The sequence below is a fragment of the Crocodylus siamensis genome, chromosome 3 (genome assembly GCF_052110815.1).
Source record: "Crocodylus siamensis isolate JL-2025a chromosome 3, ASM5211081v1, whole genome shotgun sequence".
NCBI classification, from domain to species: Eukaryota; Metazoa; Chordata; order Crocodylia; family Crocodylidae; genus Crocodylus; species Crocodylus siamensis.
The window spans coordinates 26,215,164-26,232,860 of NC_143397.1; the positions used below are offsets into that span (position 1 = coordinate 26,215,164).

General features: G+C 44.6%; 1 protein-coding gene across 1 annotated transcript in view; it reads right to left on the reverse strand.

Moving 5' to 3' along the window:
• Positions 1–6,248: 6,248 nt before the first annotated feature.
• C9 (complement C9) overlaps positions 6,249–17,697 on the reverse strand; it is a 35,785-nt gene continuing 24,336 nt past the window's right edge. Inside the window, exons 8-12 of the mRNA XM_090037983.1 lie at positions 14,467–14,595; positions 13,163–13,341; positions 12,767–12,995; positions 10,227–10,413; positions 6,249–6,435 (exon numbers count right to left, since the gene is read on the reverse strand). Coding sequence (XP_089894109.1) covers positions 10,247–10,413; positions 12,767–12,995; positions 13,163–13,341; positions 14,467–14,595 — 704 coding nt within the window. The 3' untranslated portion in view covers positions 6,249–6,435; positions 10,227–10,246. The remainder of the gene's footprint in view (positions 6,436–10,226; positions 10,414–12,766; positions 12,996–13,162; positions 13,342–14,466; positions 14,596–17,697) is intronic.

A 17,697-nucleotide genomic window follows, 5' to 3' on the forward strand; every position in this document is an offset into this window, starting at 1 on the left:
AAATGAAACCTTTGACTAGTATAATTTCCACATGAGGCTGCAGAAAGAATGTGAGGCAATAGAGGAGTTGACAAAGACCTCAGACTGCTGAGCCAGACATGCAACTTTGGAGATCCCAGGGTTAGAGACCAAATAGTATTGGGTATAAGGGATACAAGCCTCAGGAAAAGACCGCCAGAGGATCCTGACCTTAATTTGAAAAAGGCAGTTAGAATGTGCCAGGAGGCTGAGATAAATGCCAGGCTGCAGAAGCTTGACAAAAAAACCCAGAACAAGCTGAACTAGACAGGATTACAAGACTGCAAAAACCCAAGGCAACACACAAACAATACAGAAAGAAGGACCTCACTATGAAGCAGGCAAGCAGAGGCCAAAGAGAATTGCTTGAAGAAAGAATGGTTAGCTGAAGAGGCTGTGGGGGTTACCACAATGCTTTGCCTTTGGTAACCGCTGCAACAAATACAAACAATTCATTCACGTTGCAGGAGTTAGCAGAAAGGAGCAGGATGCACCACCCAAGAAACAGTAGCTGCATGCTTTATGCAATGAGGAAGAGGAAGAATTCCTCACTGGCACAATGTAAGTTCATTCTTCTGAGGATTGTAAAATCATCCCCGAAAACCAATGGACTAATGGCAACTTTTAAATTAGATACGGGGCACAGGTCAGTGCAATACCAGAATACATTATTCAAAAAATGAAAATGAACCCGGTGTACTAAAAGAATAAGAAAGTGCACCTTAAAACGTATAATGGGAACATGAGTGCAGCCATGAGTGTTTGTGGACTGCATGTTAGACACAAAGATAATATAGTAAAACTTCAGTTTGTAAGTCCTAGGAAAGGTGGTGCCAATTATTGGGTTGCAAACATGTAAAACTTTAGGATTGATTAAGAGAATAGAGGCCATTGAGGGACTGCAAAGCAAGAACGTAGACAAAGAATTTTATGTGTTTCAAGGCATAGGCAAACTGTCAACTGAGGACAAGAAAGAATTAAGAGAGTGAAATACTTCCACCATATATGCTTCCAGAAATGCTCCCATTTTACTAAAAGGAAAACTGAAAAAGGAATTAGATAGATTATTTAACATGGGCAAAATAGAAAAAGTAGAGCAACCAACTGCTTGGGTTCATTCACTGGTCATAATAGAAAAATATTTAGAATTATTTATTAGAATTAATTATTTTGGTAATGTGGTAAAAGGTAAACATTCCTCCACTTCAGATGCCTCTTCTGAGTTTTGGCAAGTGCTCCTAGAAAAGAACAGCACTAGATTATGTACCTTCAATATGCCCTTTCAAAAGTATTGCTTTCATAGGCTTCCTTTTGGACTATGTTTTGCATCTGAAGGATTTCACAGAAAGGTGCAACAATTTTTTTAAGGTTTTGATGGAACTATGGTTTATATTGATGATGTATTAGTTTGGGGAAAGACTATGGACGAACATGACTTGAGGCTTAGAAAGGCACTAGAGAGAGTTCAAAAACTGTTTGAGCACTCATTGCACTTGGGACACGTCCCAGAGGCCTTGAAGAGGGCCAACGTGGTCTCTATTTTCAAAAAAGCGAGGAAGAAGGACCTGGGTAATTATAGGCCACTTAGCCTCACCTCTATTCTCAGCAAAACCTTAGAAAAAATCATAAAGGATCACATTTGCAGGGGCCAGCAGGTAACACAATGGTAAGGGGCAACCAGCATGGGTTTATAGGAGGCAGATCCTGCCTGACTAACTTGGTCTCTTTTTATGACCAGGTTACACAGTGCTTAGATGCAGGAGTGGAGGTAGATATTATTTACCTGGATTTTAAAAAGGCTTTTGACACAGTGTTGCACCCAGTTCTTATGAGCAAACTGAGTAGCTGTGATGTAGATTTTCTCATAGTAACGTGCGTGAAAAAAATGGCTTATGGGATGCACCCAGAGTGGTGGTGGATGAGTCGGTTTCTCCCTGGAGGGATGTGGGCAGTGGTGTCCCCCAAGGCTCTGTCCTGGGACCACTGTAGTACTGTTTAATATCTTCATCAGTGATTTGGATGATGGTGTTGAAAGCACCTTGTCCAAATTTGTCAATGACACTAGACTATGAGGTATAGTAAGCACACTAGAGGGCAGGGAGCCAATTCAGGCAGATTGGATAGACTGGGAAAGTGGGCAGATCAGAATAGGATGCAATTAACAAGGATAAATGCAAGGTGCTGCACCTTGGGAGAAAGAATCTCCAACACACCGATAGCTTGGGGGGACCATTCCGAGTACCACAACAGTGAGAAGAGATCCCGGAGTCCTGGTTGACGCAAAAATAAACACGAGTTGCTGGTGTGACGAGGTAAAAGCAAAGCTAACTGCACCCTTTCTTGCAGCAGCAGGTACATCACAAGCAGGTCTAGGGAAGTCATAATTCCCCTCTGTTGGTGAAGCTGCAGACGGAGAACTGCGTCCAGTTTTCCACTTCAAGCGGGATGTGGATAACCTTGAGAGGGTTCAGAGGAGGGCTACTCATATGGTTGAGAGCCTGCAGGTAAGACCCTATGAAGACAGACTCAGGGACCTGAATCTCTTCAGCATCTGCAAGAGAAGGCTGAGAGATGATCTTGTGGCTGCCTAAAAACTCACTGCAGGGGTCAGCAGGGAATAGGGGACACTCTGTTTACTAGGCCCACAAACCCCTTTGGGGTTACCAGAAATAATGGCCACAAACTGAAGGAGAATAGATTTAGATTGGACACAGGGAATAAATTATTTCTGGTCAGGGTTGCCAAAATGTGGAATGTGATTCCAAGGGAGGTGATGCTTTCCCCTACCTTGGAGATGTTAAAGAAGAGATTAGACCAGCACCTGGCTGGGGTTACTTAATCCCAGCACTCTTTCCTGCCTGGAGCAGGGGGTCAGACCTGATAATCTATCAGGTCCCTTCCAGCCCTAGAAATCTATGAAGTTACTAATTTTATATCACAAAACAATTATGAAAGGAGGTTGGGATCATTATTTGGCAAAAGTCCTTGACTTCAGGAGGGCCAACTTCAATGAGCTAAGGAGATTAGTAAGAGAGACACTGGGGACTCGGAGCCTCATTGAGATGGAAGTCCAGAGCGGGTGGTTGTTCCTTAAGGAGATAATCCTCCAAGCTTAGAGGTAGTCAATCCCAATGCAAACCAAAGGGGGCAAGAGTGCTAAAAAAGCCCCCTTGGCTCAGTAAAGGCATCCAGGAGAGCGGGAGTGCAAAAAAGGTGGCATACAATCAGTGGAAGCAAGGGGCAGTCACCAAGGAAGATTACAACTCTGTTGCTTGTGATTGCAGGGAGGCAGTTAGGAAGGCCAAGGCAGAAATGGAACTAGGGCTGGCAACCAGATTAAGGATAACAAAAAGTCCTTTTTCAAATACTAGGGAGCAAGAAGAAGGCACCAGGTAACATGGGGCCCCTACAGGACAGGCTTGGCAAGCTGGTGGTCGCAGCAAAGGAAAAAGCGGATTTCTTCAACGAGTTCTTTGCCTCCATATTTCTGAGCAGGGACCCGGACAACTCCCCCACTAGGATTATGGACAGGCTCAGGGGACACAACACCCTGCCTAGGGTCAGCGACAATCTAGTTAGGGAATTTCTGGAGGGGCTGGATGTGTTTAAATCAGCAGGTCCATATGTTCTTCATCCAAGGGTACTGAGGGAATTGGCGGAGGTCATAGCAGAGACCCTGGCATGGCTGTATGAGTGCTTGTGGTGTTCTGGCCAGTCCCAGAGGGCTGGAAAAAGGCCAGTGTGGTCCCCATTTACAAGAAAAAAGGAGGACCTAGGTAACTATAGGCCAGTTAGTCTCACCTCGATCCTTGGGAAGACCTTTGAGAAAATTATCAAGGAGCATATTTGCGGGGGCCTAGCAGGAGAGGTAATGCTCAGTGGCAACCAACACAGGTTCACTGCAGGCAGATCTTGCCTTACTAACCTTGTTTCCTTTTACGACCAGGTCACAAAGTCCTTGGATGCAGATGTTGAGGTGGATGTCATCTACCTGGACTTCAAGAAGGCTTTTGACACTGTTTCTTACCCCATGCTCATAAAAAAAACTACACAACTGTGGCATTGATGCCTACACAGATGGATGGCAAATTGGCTCGATGGTCACACCCAGACAGTGGTGGTGGATGGGTCATTTTCAGCTTGGAGGGATGTGGGCAGTGGAGTCCCCCAGGGCTCAGTCCTCAGGCCTGCACTATTCAACATCTTTATCAGTTACTTGGAGGTGGGTGTAGAAAGCACACTGTCCAAATTCACTGATGACACAAAGGTGTGGGGAGAAGGCACACTGGAGGGGAGGAACAGAATCCAACTAGGTCTAGACAGGTTACAGAGGTGAGAGGATGAGAATAGGATGAAATTCAACACGGACAAGTGCAAGGTGCAGTATCTAGGGAGAAGGAACCAGCAACGTACCTGTAGACTGGGGAACGCCCTTCTCAAAAACACAGTGGCAGAAAGGGATCTTGGAGTCATTGCTGACTCCAGGATGGACATGAGCTGCCAATGTGAGGAAGTGGTCAGTAAGGCTTACTCCACCTTGTCATGCATCTACAGATGCATCACAGGCAGGTCCAGGAAGGTGATCCTTCCCCTATATGTGGTACTGGTCAGGCCACAGTTGGAGTACTATGTCCAGTTCTGGGCATTACACTTCAAGAGGGAAGTGGCTAACCTTGAGAGGGTCCAGAGGAAGCCCACTCGTATGGTCATTGGGCAGCAGGCCAGGCCCTATGAAGATAAACTAAAGGGTTTGAATCTATTCAGCCTCCACAAGAGAAGACAGAAGGGATCTGGTAGCTGTCTATAAACTCACCAGCGAGGACCAGCAGAAAAGAGATGAGGCTCTGTTCTCTGAGGCACCGCCTGGGATAACAAGGAATGACGGCCACAAATTGATTGAGAGCAGGTTCAGGCTTGATACCAGGAGGCATTACTGTATGGTTAGGCCTCCAGGCTCTGGAATGGGCTCTCAAAGGAGGTGGTGCTCTCCCCTACCTTGGGGGTCTTCAAGAGGAGGTTGGATAGATATCTGTTTGGGGTATTATGATCCCAGCACTCACTCCTGCCCAGGGCAGGGGGTTGGACTTAATGATCTGTTCAGGTCCCTTCCAACCCTAGAAACTATGAAACTATTTCCATTTCAAAGAGGGGGGAAACACAGGCAAAGAGGCGAAACCAACATTTTCGAGGCCACTGAGGCAGAGTCAAGCCTGGAAGCTAGTTCTTTTCCATCCAGTGTTTTGTCCACTAGGTACCATGAGCCCCTCTCCCCCCACCCTATAGCAACTGCTATACACTCCTTCTCAAACAGCCACCCTAGAATGGGGAGCTTTCAGGAGGTCGGGGATATTTGGGGTGCTGCCTTTCATTTTTCATATTACTGTCGCATCCAGAAGATCCAGTCATGGACCAGAATCCCATTGTGCTAGGTGCTGTACAAGCACAGAACAAAAGAACTCCAGGAGCACATGTCAGGCAAGAGATCACAGCCTGATAGTTTGAAAAGGGAAGACGAGGAAAATATCAAACAACACTGATCAGCATCAGAGGCAGGGTTCAAATTACACTTTAACTTGTGGGGGGGGCGGGGGAGGGCGATGTCTGCAAAAATAACTATACTGGTTCATTGGGAGGAGCAATCTGATCAGAGACCTCCTGGGGGTTATGATTTTCTAATCTTACATAGGGGCTCACCCCTCCACCCTCCCAAGCTACCCTGTATTTCGCACCCAATCATAAAGCTGTGGATGTTTTAATTAGAGAGGTTCCCAAGACTTGCTTTAATTAAAACACCCATCCCCGCATCCTGGAGCACATGTAAAAGTGTCTATGGGTGATAGGTTCAGTACATCAGCAACATACACATTGTAATTTGCTCTACTGGTGTGAAGAGTCCTTTAGAGAAGGAATAAATTACATTTACGTTCACTTTTAAGAAACTTTTTATGCCAGAGTAATATAAACGTAGAGATCCCAGCTGCAGGAGCAGCCGGAATGATAGGGGATGCTGTAGCCAGGTAAGAGCTACACATTAAACCCTCTTGTGCTGCACGTGGCCCACTGGCTGCAAGTTGGACAGCTTTGGCCTAAGGAAACAGTAGGTCAATATAAACACAAAAGACTGCAAAGGATGGAAGTCACTCTGCCTCTGCTTTGGGAGAATCAGGTAGCATCTATTCCAATGCTAGAGAAAAATACATTAAAAAAAGTAAAAACCCATTGAACTCAGATTACACCAGCTCATATCCTTAAACATGTTTATTTTGTCTTATTTGATTTTGATTAGAAATCATTCAAGCTGCAGGCACTCGTGAAGCATACATCTGGATAGTCCTTTGCTGGCTTCTCTGCCAGCTGGATGCAACATTTGTAGTTTTGAGTTTGTGCACATCTGAGTATTGTTTTCATACCAATCACCTTTCAAAAGAAAGAATATTAGGTAATTTCTAGCAGATAATGACCGTTAATATGTTAATATTAGCATAACTATATGTAGCATTTATAATATAAATGGATAATATACATATATAGCTCTGTCTTTCAAGTGGGCTAATATTGGCCTGAATATTCAGGAGCATGGTCTAAAGGTGCCTCAACTAAGGTTCTAATTGAATAGTGGAAATAAGGACTGAGCTTCAGAAGATCTGGACACCTAGTGCTTGCACTGACTGCAGCTAGAATCATGGGCGCCCAGCACTTCTGACATTTCCAGCCTTAAATGCATTTTACCTTTTAATTAAACAGAAATGCAGTAGAAACCACCCCTGAATAGGTAGATTGTGCATAACATTTACCTTTGTTACAGTTATTTACCTGGCCAGTGCTGAACTGAATAAATAAAGCAGATCTTGTTATGCTAGAGATTTAAGATCGCTTAGAGGGAGAAGAGACAAGGTGATGAATGAAGCAGATTGTAGCTCGCCAGTTCAGGCCAGTGTGTCTCCCTGCAACTACTAATTTACACCAGTGGCATAAATCCTTGCACTCGTGGATGACTGGCACACCCTGGGCTCCCTTTAGACATGACTGTTTCTTTCTAAGGCCTGCTTACACCTTGAAACTAACACGTCCCTTCCATGACAAGGTCAAACAGTCAAAACTGCTGGAAGACTGTTTTAGATTGGACATAAGAAAATACTTCTTTATTGTCTGAGTCTCCAGAGCCTCGAATAGACTCCCTGCAGAAGCAGTGCAAGCACCTACTCTGGATATGTTCAAAAAACATTTGGATGCTTACTTTGCTGGGGTCATTGATCCCAACTGACTTCCTGCCCCTTGGGCAGGGGCTGGACCTAATGATCTCTCAAGGTCCTTTCCAGCCCTCATGCCTATGAAATTGCCTTACATTGCAGTTTGGAGTTGGTGAAAACAGTCTTAGCACAGGAAACAGTTTGGCTGCTTTTGCTCATGGACACTTCTCCTAGCTCACCTGACTACACATATCAAGGACAATAAAAAGCCCTTTTTTAAATATGTGGGGAGTCGGAAGAAAAGCAAGGGTAACACTGGCCCCCTGCTAAACCAAATGGGACAACAGATAACCAACTCCCAGGAAAAAGCTAACCTACTTAATGGGTAACCTTGTATTGGTTTTCCATCGACTCCAAGGGTCTGCCTTGCCTAGCAAGCTGAGTTCTGGGCACTGCACTTCAAGAAGGACGTGGAGAACCTGGAGAGAGTCCAGAGGAGGCCACTCATATGGTTGAGGGCCTCCGTGGCCAGCCCTTTGAGAAGAGGCTGAGGGACGTGAATCTATTCAGTCTCCGCAAGATGAGGCTGCCTACAACTTTATAAGGGGCCAGCAGCAGGGACTCAGGGAAAGTTTGTTCACCAGGGCCCCCCTTGGAGTCACCAGGAACAATGGCCACAAGCTGAGGGAGGGTAGGTTTAGGTTGGATATTAGGAAGAACTACTTCACTGTAAGGGTGGCCAGAGCCTGGAACAGGCTTCCCAGAGAGGTGGTGCTCTCACCTTCCCTGGAGATCTTCAAGAGGAGACTGGATAGGCACCTGGCTGGGGTCTTATGACCCCTCCCACCCCCAGTGCTCCTTCCTGCCCATGGCAGGGGGTCAGACTAGATGATCTGTCTAGGTCCCTTCCAACTCATTGATTCTCTGATTCTGAGGGATGGCCAGTGTGAGGGTGAAATTATACCCAGCATTGATGTAGAGCTTGTAAAGGAACACCTCAAGAGGCTGGACACCTTCAAGTCAGCAGGTCCTGACAGATTGCACCCCAGAGTACTTAAGGAGCTGGCAGGAGTCATAGCCCAACCACTGGCCAAGATTTTCAAAAACTCTTGGTGCTCAGGTGAAGTACCTGAGGATTGGAAGAAGGCCAATGTGGTGCCCATTTTCAAGAAAGGGAGGAAAGTAGATCCAGGGAACTACAGGCCAATCAGCTTGACCTCAGTTCCTGGTAAGATTCTGGAAAAGGTCAAAGAGTCCATTCTTAACAAGCTGGCTGATGGCAACATCCTGAGGGACAGCCAGCATGGGGTTGTTGCAGATAGGTCTTGCCTGACCAAAGTCATCTCCTTCTACAACCAGGTGACATATCACCTGGGCAAGGGTGAAGAGATGGATGTCATATATCTGGACTTCAAAAAAAGCCTTTGATCTGAATGCAGAGAGTGGTGGTCAATGGAAGCGAATGATCATGGCGCTCTGTGACCAGTGGTGTCCCCCAAGGCTCTGTCCTTGGACCTGTTCTCTTCAACCTCTTATCAACAATGTGGATACAGGTGTCAGAAGTGGACTGGCTAAATCTGCCAATGACACCAAACTTTGGGGTACAGCATCCACTCTGGAGAACAGGTTGGTGATGCAGGGTGATTTGGATAGGCTGAAAAAGTGGGCAGATACAAACCTGATGATTTTCAGTACTGGCAAATGTAAGGTACTTCACCTTGGGGGAAAAAATCCTGCAGCATGCTTATAGGCTTGGCATGGGGCCAAAAGGGACTTGGAGGTCACGACTGACCACAAGATGAGCATGACCCACCAATACAATGTCACAGCTGGTAAAGCAAACCAAACTCTGGCTTGCATCCATAGATGCTTCTTAAGTAAATCTCAGGATGTCATCCTCCTGCTGTACTCGGCCTTGGTGAGGCCACATCTGGAGTATTGCATCCAGTTCTCAGCCTCACAGTTCAGGAAGGATATGGAGAAGCTTGAGACAGTCCAGAGGAGAGCCACGTGCATGGTCAGAGGGCAGGAGAATAGGTCTTATGAAGAGAGGCTGAAAGCCATGGGACTCTTCAGCTTGGAAAAGGGCAGGCTCAGGGGAGACCTGGGAGACCTGGTGGCAGCCTATAAGTATATCAGGGTTGTGCATCAGGATCTGGGGGAACATCTGTTCACCAGAGTGCCCCATGGGATGACAAGAACCAACTGTCATAAACTCCTCCAAAACCATTTTAGGCCCCCAAGGAAACATTTCCAAGCCCCCAAGTCCTGGAACAGGCTCCTTCCTGAGGTGGTGCAAGCACCTACTCTGAACTCCTTTAAGAAGCATTTGGATGCTTATCTTGCTGGGATCCTTTGACCCTAGCTGGCTTCCTGCCCCTCAATGATTTTCTAAGGACCCTTCCAGCCCTAATGTCTATGAAATCTATTCTCCACTGATTGTTACCAGCTCATTTAGGGCCAATTTACACAATTTATTTTACGGATTGGAGAACCATAGCATTTTTCTTACAATTTTGCTGATTTCTGAAGATTCTTTTCCTGATAGGCATGTGGATACATCACAGCAATTCTACTTCCATTAAACTGAAAGAGCAATTAAATGCCCTCCTCTATACAGTGCCAGTTGGAAACTATAGGAAGCCTCTGTCCAAAATAATAGTGGACAAGGCTGATCAGAAGCTAAGCCATGTTGGTGGAGAGGTTCCCATGGACCTGATTATGAACACAGGAGCTGAAGGATGCTGGGACAAGCGGTACATTTCATACAGAAAGTACTGCAAGGAAGAAGAAAGGGAGCGCAGCAGTTGTGAGGGTGGCATTGAGATGGAGGAGGGAAACCAGCTTCTAGGGTTAGCTAGCCAGCTGGAAAGAAGGAAACTGCCTGTTGTTTGCATGGAAGAATATACATTCAGAGCATCAATAACTCCTGAGAGAATCAAACTTCCAAGGCCTCATATGTTAGCTAAGGGGCTTAAGAGCCAGCAATTACAGAACTATCACACACAGCCTACTAACCTATTTTTAAACTGGTACAACTATAGCTCTTCAGCACAGAAGCTTGTTTCGATACTTTCACCTTCGCATTGCTTGCCTCCAGGGCCTGGTTCGGGATTATTACATTGACGTGTTCGAGTATGTTCTCCTCGCACACAGGGGGACCAGGCAGTCCAGCAGCTCCAGCCTCCATCAGTGACTTGCTTAGCTGTCATAGGAAACCAAACCTGAATTAGTTCTGCACGGGTGTAACTAATTGGAATTTAGTAATAAACTATGTTAATGATGCATAAGATAGAGCAGAATTCATCTCTTGCTCTGGTGACTCTCCAGAACCAAATGACTGTCACTGCCTTCCTTTCTCCCATACACGCACGTACATGGAGTTGACTCTGAACACCCATGAAGCCAATGCTCCAAAAGCATAGCTCTCTATTTAAATGCCTAAACATTACAGTCTTGAGCCCCACGTGGGGCACGTGTTCATTAAACACCTGGCTACCATAGCACAGCATATGAAAGTGCTGTTTTCACACAGTCACTTTTCATGGTAAAACTGCATTTGGCAAATCATCATTTTTGCTTCTGGTTCTTTTTCTCCATTGGGTGCCATGTCCACCCTATTGCAGTGGGGGAGGGGGCAACTTTGGCAGGTATGCCAGAAATTAAATCTTGTGCCTTCCCTGAGTGCTTCTCTGATCCCCTTCCTCTGCCCAATCTGCTACTCTGTTTTTTGTCCTCTGTCCTCTCCCTGATCTGTTGCATCTCACACAGAGATGTCCTCCATGCCACTTGGGGGAGTGTGCCACAGACTGGCCACTCTTACCTTATTGCAAACTGGCAGAGCACCATTGAAATCATGTGCTACTATTGCATATACCAGTTAAAAACATGTAGCCACTAGTGTAGCGACATCAGTACAACTCCCTAATACAGATCCCATTTATACCAGTGCAGCTTGATTCCCACTGGCACAGAGTAGCATACTTTAAAACTGGGTAAGCTGTACTGTTGAAACCATACAGCACTGATGTAACCTGTGTCTGTGTTGGGATGCTATGCTGGTGCAGCTAGATCAATAGCTAAAATCCAGTGTAAATAATGCCTTTATATAAACAGATACGATTCCTTCTGGATTTGTATTTGTCCTTGCAATTCCTACTTTACTGCAAATGCTGAGGCTATGTGCTTAATTACCCAGTTCTTGAGTGTTTGGCAAAATGGAACAGAAAAACATGGTGTGGCAAAAATGTTACCGGTATGGTAGAATGCCAAAGGAAGTTTGTTTTTCTCTGCTCTCTCATGTGCAGTATTCCCTCTAAGCTGCATGGTCTGCATGGCTGCGCCGGCACACTCATACCGGAGTACCTCATACACCAGGGGTACCTGCGTGGCCGTGCATGTCACACAGCTTAGAGGAAACACTGCTCATGTGTGAATTAGGGATCAAGAAAACTGGCAGCTGGGCTGGGGCAGAGTGGAGACTCCATGAAACAGAGATGCAATAAATTGGTCATTGTGGTCATGTGTAGATGAAACAAGAGGCATGTGCGCACAACACTTTAAAGTGGTTTAAATGCCTTTGTACCACTTTAATGGTGTTGGTGTTTGCACATTGTGGTGTATTACACATTAATTCCAGCTGCTGTAGGAATTTTGGCAGCATAATGCACCTTAAATGACCTTAAATGACTTTGGGTGCAGTTTGATGACCCTACAACTGAGTGAGGCTCAGGGGCTCCGTGCGGTTGAGGGGCTCTGCAGGAAGCCTTGTGAGCAGCCTGGCGGCAGCCCAGAACAAACAGCTCCACCCAAGAAAAGCGGCAGTGCTTCCTTCCACGACTCTGGTGCCCCCCAGGACTGCCTGAGCCGGGTGCTGTTTGTGGGGGGTGGGGGGAGGGACTCGCAGCTGCCACGGAGGAAAGCACCAGCCCCCCCTGCAGCCCAGGGACCACTCTGCCCGCTGGCAGCTCACCCTTCCCTCCAGAGAGGTAGGTAAGTCAGTGGTGTGTGTGTATCACATGGGGGTTTAATTAGGCTTAAATTAAAGAAGTGTTTTTTAAAACCCACCGCTTCAATTTAGGGCCCCTCCATTTCGTTTCTGCACACCCCAGAAAACTTAAGCATATGCAAGCACCAGGCTTTTGAACAGAGGTAAACCCAGTTAGTAACATGAAAAAGGCACTCTTACCTGAACCTGGATCACTGCCCTGGTTCTATGGAATTGCTTCTCCAAAATGTTATTCACCACAATTATTTCAGTGTAAGTGAATTTTTGGATGCCTTTACAAGGCACACTAGTGGATGTAGGTGATATGGAGACCTTTAATGAATCTCATACCTTCATAATTTATCATGAAAGAATTCTACTGGCTAAAATTAACTTCCATGTCTTATATCCAGCTAAATAGGCCAGAAGCATGTATAAGAATGTTCAGTGATATCTAAAAAAGGATTTAAGGACAGTGTCTTATTTCATTTAGGTTAATCCAGACTTTCAAAGCACTCTATTGCATGCTGATTTCTATCTGCTGAGAACATGGTGTTCACTATCTACTAACCTTCATCTTCTTTTCCTTTGGCAATCTGGCAGGCAATTCCCTTAAAATAGCTGGAGCACATACAGATGCACTCTCCATCTATCACCACCAAGGTGCCACCATTTTGGCAAGGCTCGCATTTGCACACATTATGTTCAGTCACATAGTCCTCAATTGCTCTTTCCAAATTTTGTTTCTTTGTATATGCATCTCTCATCTTGACTGGAACAAGCGTATGGATTGGAGACGGCTGTGGAGGAAAAAAAAGCCCATAATTTTTTTTCCTACAATTATGTGTAAATCTGTTTTTCCTACAAAGTTTTAGACCACTTGCCTGAAGAAAAGGGCTAAAATCTGCCACAGATGGTTTAAGATGAAGATTTTGTAATGTATTCAACCTAGAAGAAATCTCCTTACCCTCTGTTGTATCACCACTGGAACATCCACCAGTGAGGAGGCCCACTGCACATAATCCTGTATATCAACTACGTGGGCTCCTCTCAGTAGCATTTCTTTTATCTTAACTGAAAAATCAATCTTTCCTCCATCAACAAAAGAAAGGACATCATCAATCACTGCATCATATTTTTGGTCCACTGCAAAATGACAGAGAAAATACTAGATGTTTAAGGTTCATTGATGCTCAGGTGATTGTATCCTAGCCCTGTTAGCCCATCTTTCTACAAATGAAAAGATGGAAGGCCCTATCAATGTATTAAGAGATATTAGTGATAATTTCAATTCTTTGATAATTCCCTGATAGTGGAGAAAAAAATGTAATCTTGTAAATGTTGCAGCTGCTTAAAATAAAAAAAGAAGAAAGGAAACTATATGGTACAACTGAGGGTATATACCAAATCCCACAGCAATGGGCAGAGCACTTGTTATTTGAGTATTGCCAGTGTATTATCTGATGTGGTTGAGAGACAAAGCTTAGATTGGCAGGGATCTTGCAGTTAAGGTTTGAGGTGCTGGAACAGGGCACTGTGGAAAGCCTGCAACATCTGCTTCTCCTGTGCTTGGGAGTGAATCTTTCTTTCTCTGCTTTTTGTGAATACTATATTAAACTGAAACACTAGACTGTGGACAGACATTACATTTATAGTGCTAAATATACCCTTGTAGCACTACAAAAAGTGGGTGCACAGATGTGCACCCCCACAGCACTACAGACATGAACGGTGCGTGCCCCTGGTGGCTGGGGGGCAAGGCTGTGCCAGCGGCAGCAGCCTGGCAGCGGTGAGCGGGTAGCTCCCGCAAATGCAGCCAGCACTGTCAGTGGTGGGGGGTGGCAAGCGCCAACCACGGGTTGGTAACCACCCACAAGCGCTGCCGGCAGCATCTGTTCCCTGTGACAGCAGGGACTAGAGCTGCTGCCACAGGGGTAGCACCAGCAGGCACCACTGCCCACTGATTGCTGGCAGCTTTCCCAATGGGAAGGACAGGCTGTCAGGTTCCCATGAGGGGAGGAGGTGTTGTGGGGAGCAGAGGAGCAACCTCCTTGGCTGGAAAGCATGCCGATGTGGCAGGTTTGTAATACTTCACTTTGTAAAGCTTTTAACACTATGTTTTTATAGCCTTGCAAAGTTTGTAGCAGTACAAGTATTCATGTCTGTCCAAGGCCTCTGGCAGCTTCAAAAAAGGAGAAACAGTCAATAGAATTTTCCCTTAAGGAAAAGACTTTTCAGCTTTGGGCAGGTACAAAATAAAGATATACTTACATGTTGAAGTTATGGTTATGTTTTCACATTTACTATCTTTAATTTTTAATTGGTAATCCAAATCTTTTGATGCTAAACTGGTATCTAAATGATAGCCAAGACATTTCTTTACGTCTTCGACACGGATGCCTGCAAATGGAGTTAATGAGGAGATCATTGAAGGAAAAGGCGCCTTTTTTTAAATAACTGAAAGGCAAAACTAATTCATGTGTGTTTTCCTCTTGGAGGCTAAATTTCAACACTGTTGAAAAGTTTTGCTTCCTCCTTCCCTTTTATTTCCTCTCCCTCACCAGTATTCAGTGCACTTCATGTCCCTTGAGTGGCTACATTGTGACATAGGGGTAGGCTGCTGCATGGCAATCAGGAAAATTCATGGAATTATCTGTGGACTGATTTTTATTTCCCTTCCTTTACTTCCAGCTTCTTAAACAACCATTGTTGCCTGCTACCCAGAGCTTTTCTTTTTGGAAGGATGATCTCTTCCTTCTTTGCTCCAGGTAATTGCTTCTTTCACTACAGTTTATCAGTACTTATTTTATATGTATTCTTTCTCTCAACCCTCTCAATCTGTTTCTTCTCATATCACGCTGTCTTAACCAAGTTGTTCCTGGAAAAGGTTCCTCTTTTATACCATAAAGTTCAAGTAATTTCACTCATCCATTACACACATGTCAAAAATCTGTCTTGCAATCCAGATTCAGTCTGTAGAGCTCTATTATCTGGTCTGTGGTGCTGTGTCTTGGCATGAGCTTATATTCTGCATATGGTGCATATTGGATTGGCCTTGCACATGATTCAGGCAGGGCACAGGACTGGTTTAAGACACATGTGGTGTATGGGACCAGTCCAGGGGGGCCACCTGTGGTGCAAAACTGGTCCAGGAGGCATGCCACCTGTGCTTACTCCAGACCAGTCCCACACCTTGGATCCAGCATGTGGTATCAGTTCTTTGACACCAATCCCAGCCTGTGAATTGACCTAATATCAGCCTGGAGGGCCTGGTGAATTTGGCACCCTTGATTTATTCCATCATTTCCATCTATTCTTTTCAGTTCATCTGAAATCATTGATCTGATCTTGCACTATAGCTGTTAATGGACATTTTCCTTGTACTTTTTAGTCTCTGGACTTACCTAGAAAGTAAACATAATATCAAAATATCCTTGCCTTTTGCTTATTTCTTATACTAAAATTGGCAGTTTAATTTTCTTTCCCCATGATCTTCAGTATTTTCAGGAGCATTCATTTTTTTCAAGTTTGTAGCAGAACAAACAGCTAAGAACATAAGAACTGCCATTTACTGGGTCAGATCATGGGTCCATTTGGCCCAGCATCATATCACACAATGGCAGAGAGTGGGTGCTGAAAGGGAGAGTGACCTGGGCGTGACTAGAGATTTTGCAACTGTTCCTCTCTCACTTGTAGCCTCCAGCATTTAGGGTCTAGAAAGTTCTGATTCATAGGCTGTACTCTTAATTCCCATGCTCAATAGCTACTGATTCACCTTTCCTCCCAGAATTTGTCCAGTCTCATTTTGAATCTGGCTAAATTGAACTTCTGCAGCATCTGGTGGGAATGAATCCTACATTTTAATTATATGCTGTATGAGAAAGAACTTCAATTTGTTAATTTTAGCAGACTAGCTACTAGTTCCATTTTGTCCCCTAGTTCTTGTATTGTGAAAGATAGCAAATAAAACATTCCTATTTACTTTTTTTTCCACCATTTAGTATTTTGTAAACCCTTATCATGTCCTCATCACATATCTCTTTTCTAAGATGAACAGGCCTAGTCTGTTCAGTCTCTCTTCATATGTAAGCCCCTCCATACCACTAATCATCCTTGCCCTTCTGTGTACTTTCTCTAGTTCTTCTATATCATTTTTGAGATGTGGGGACCTGGACAGAGTATTCAAGGTGTGAACAAACCATGAATTTATAGAGGAGATAATGACAACTTCCATTTTTTCACAATTCCCTTAATAATTCCTAACATTTTGTTTGCTTTGCTGAGGGCTGCTGAGCACTGCACTGTTGTTTCTAGCAAACTGTCCACACTGATTCTGAGATCTCTTTCCTGTCTAAAGCCCATCATAGTATAAGTAACATTTGGATTATTTTTGCCTTTATTCATCGCAAAAACACACATCTCAGACCTGCATGTGAGGCAAAATGAAGCTACTATGTTTGTATCTTGAACCCTGTTGCTAGACAGAAGTTACACATAAACTGGTTTAAATGGTGAGAAATTAGTTTAAACCTGTAACAGAACATAAATTCAGTGCACATAAACCAGTTTAAAAATGGTTGAAACTGGTTTAAGATAAATCTGGTTAAATTTAGTATCATACTTAACTGATTTGGGTCAAACTGGTTTATGCAATGTCTGTCCTGGTTCAAGTTAACTCACTGTCCCCCAGCTTCCCAGCACACTTTCTAGGGCTGGGCTGGGCTGTCTGCTCCAGCAGACAATGGTTGGGGGAGCAAGGGGGCAGGGACTGCTAGCTGTGACTCTGGACTACAAGTCCCAGAGGCACCTGGAAGCAGCCCCTGCCTGTGCCTAGTGGCAGGAAGAGTCCTGCTACTGAGAGTCTGGACAGCAAATCCCAGAGACCTTGGGGGCACCAGGAAGAGGAAGTGAACACACAGCTCATGCTGGCTATGTACCAGGGATTCTGGCCTGAGCCACTGCAGGGATGTGGCTGCATCTCCTGAATCACAAGTAAATGTGTGTCTAGTTGTTTCTCAGTTTAATCTCTGTAGTTTAGACTAATCTGCATAGACTGAATTGATTCAGCCTCAGGCTTTTTGACTGTCTGTACTTAGCCTGTAAGGAAGGTTCCAGCATCAATGTAAAAGGTATTGAAAATAGTTCACCATACTTCAGTGTCATATATGGTTTCAGTCAGGCTCTTAATTTTCCCACTTATATCCATTTATATCATCTTACATCCATTCTGGGTAATGGGCACAAGAAAATCAATTGACAAGTTGCCCAAGTAAGGCTCATCCAGTATTAAAATGTCGGGTTCTTTCTGAGCCAGACAACATGGCCTCCAATCTACTACTAGTTCCTTAAATAGTTTTAAAACAAAATATTTTCACAGATTATTGATTTCCATTGGATCATCTTAAAAACATAGCTGTAAAGTTAATGAGGCCATATCTAAATCTTAATGAAAGACATTTAATTCTGGAGTAACTCCATGATACCAGTGATTTGTGGTGTAAC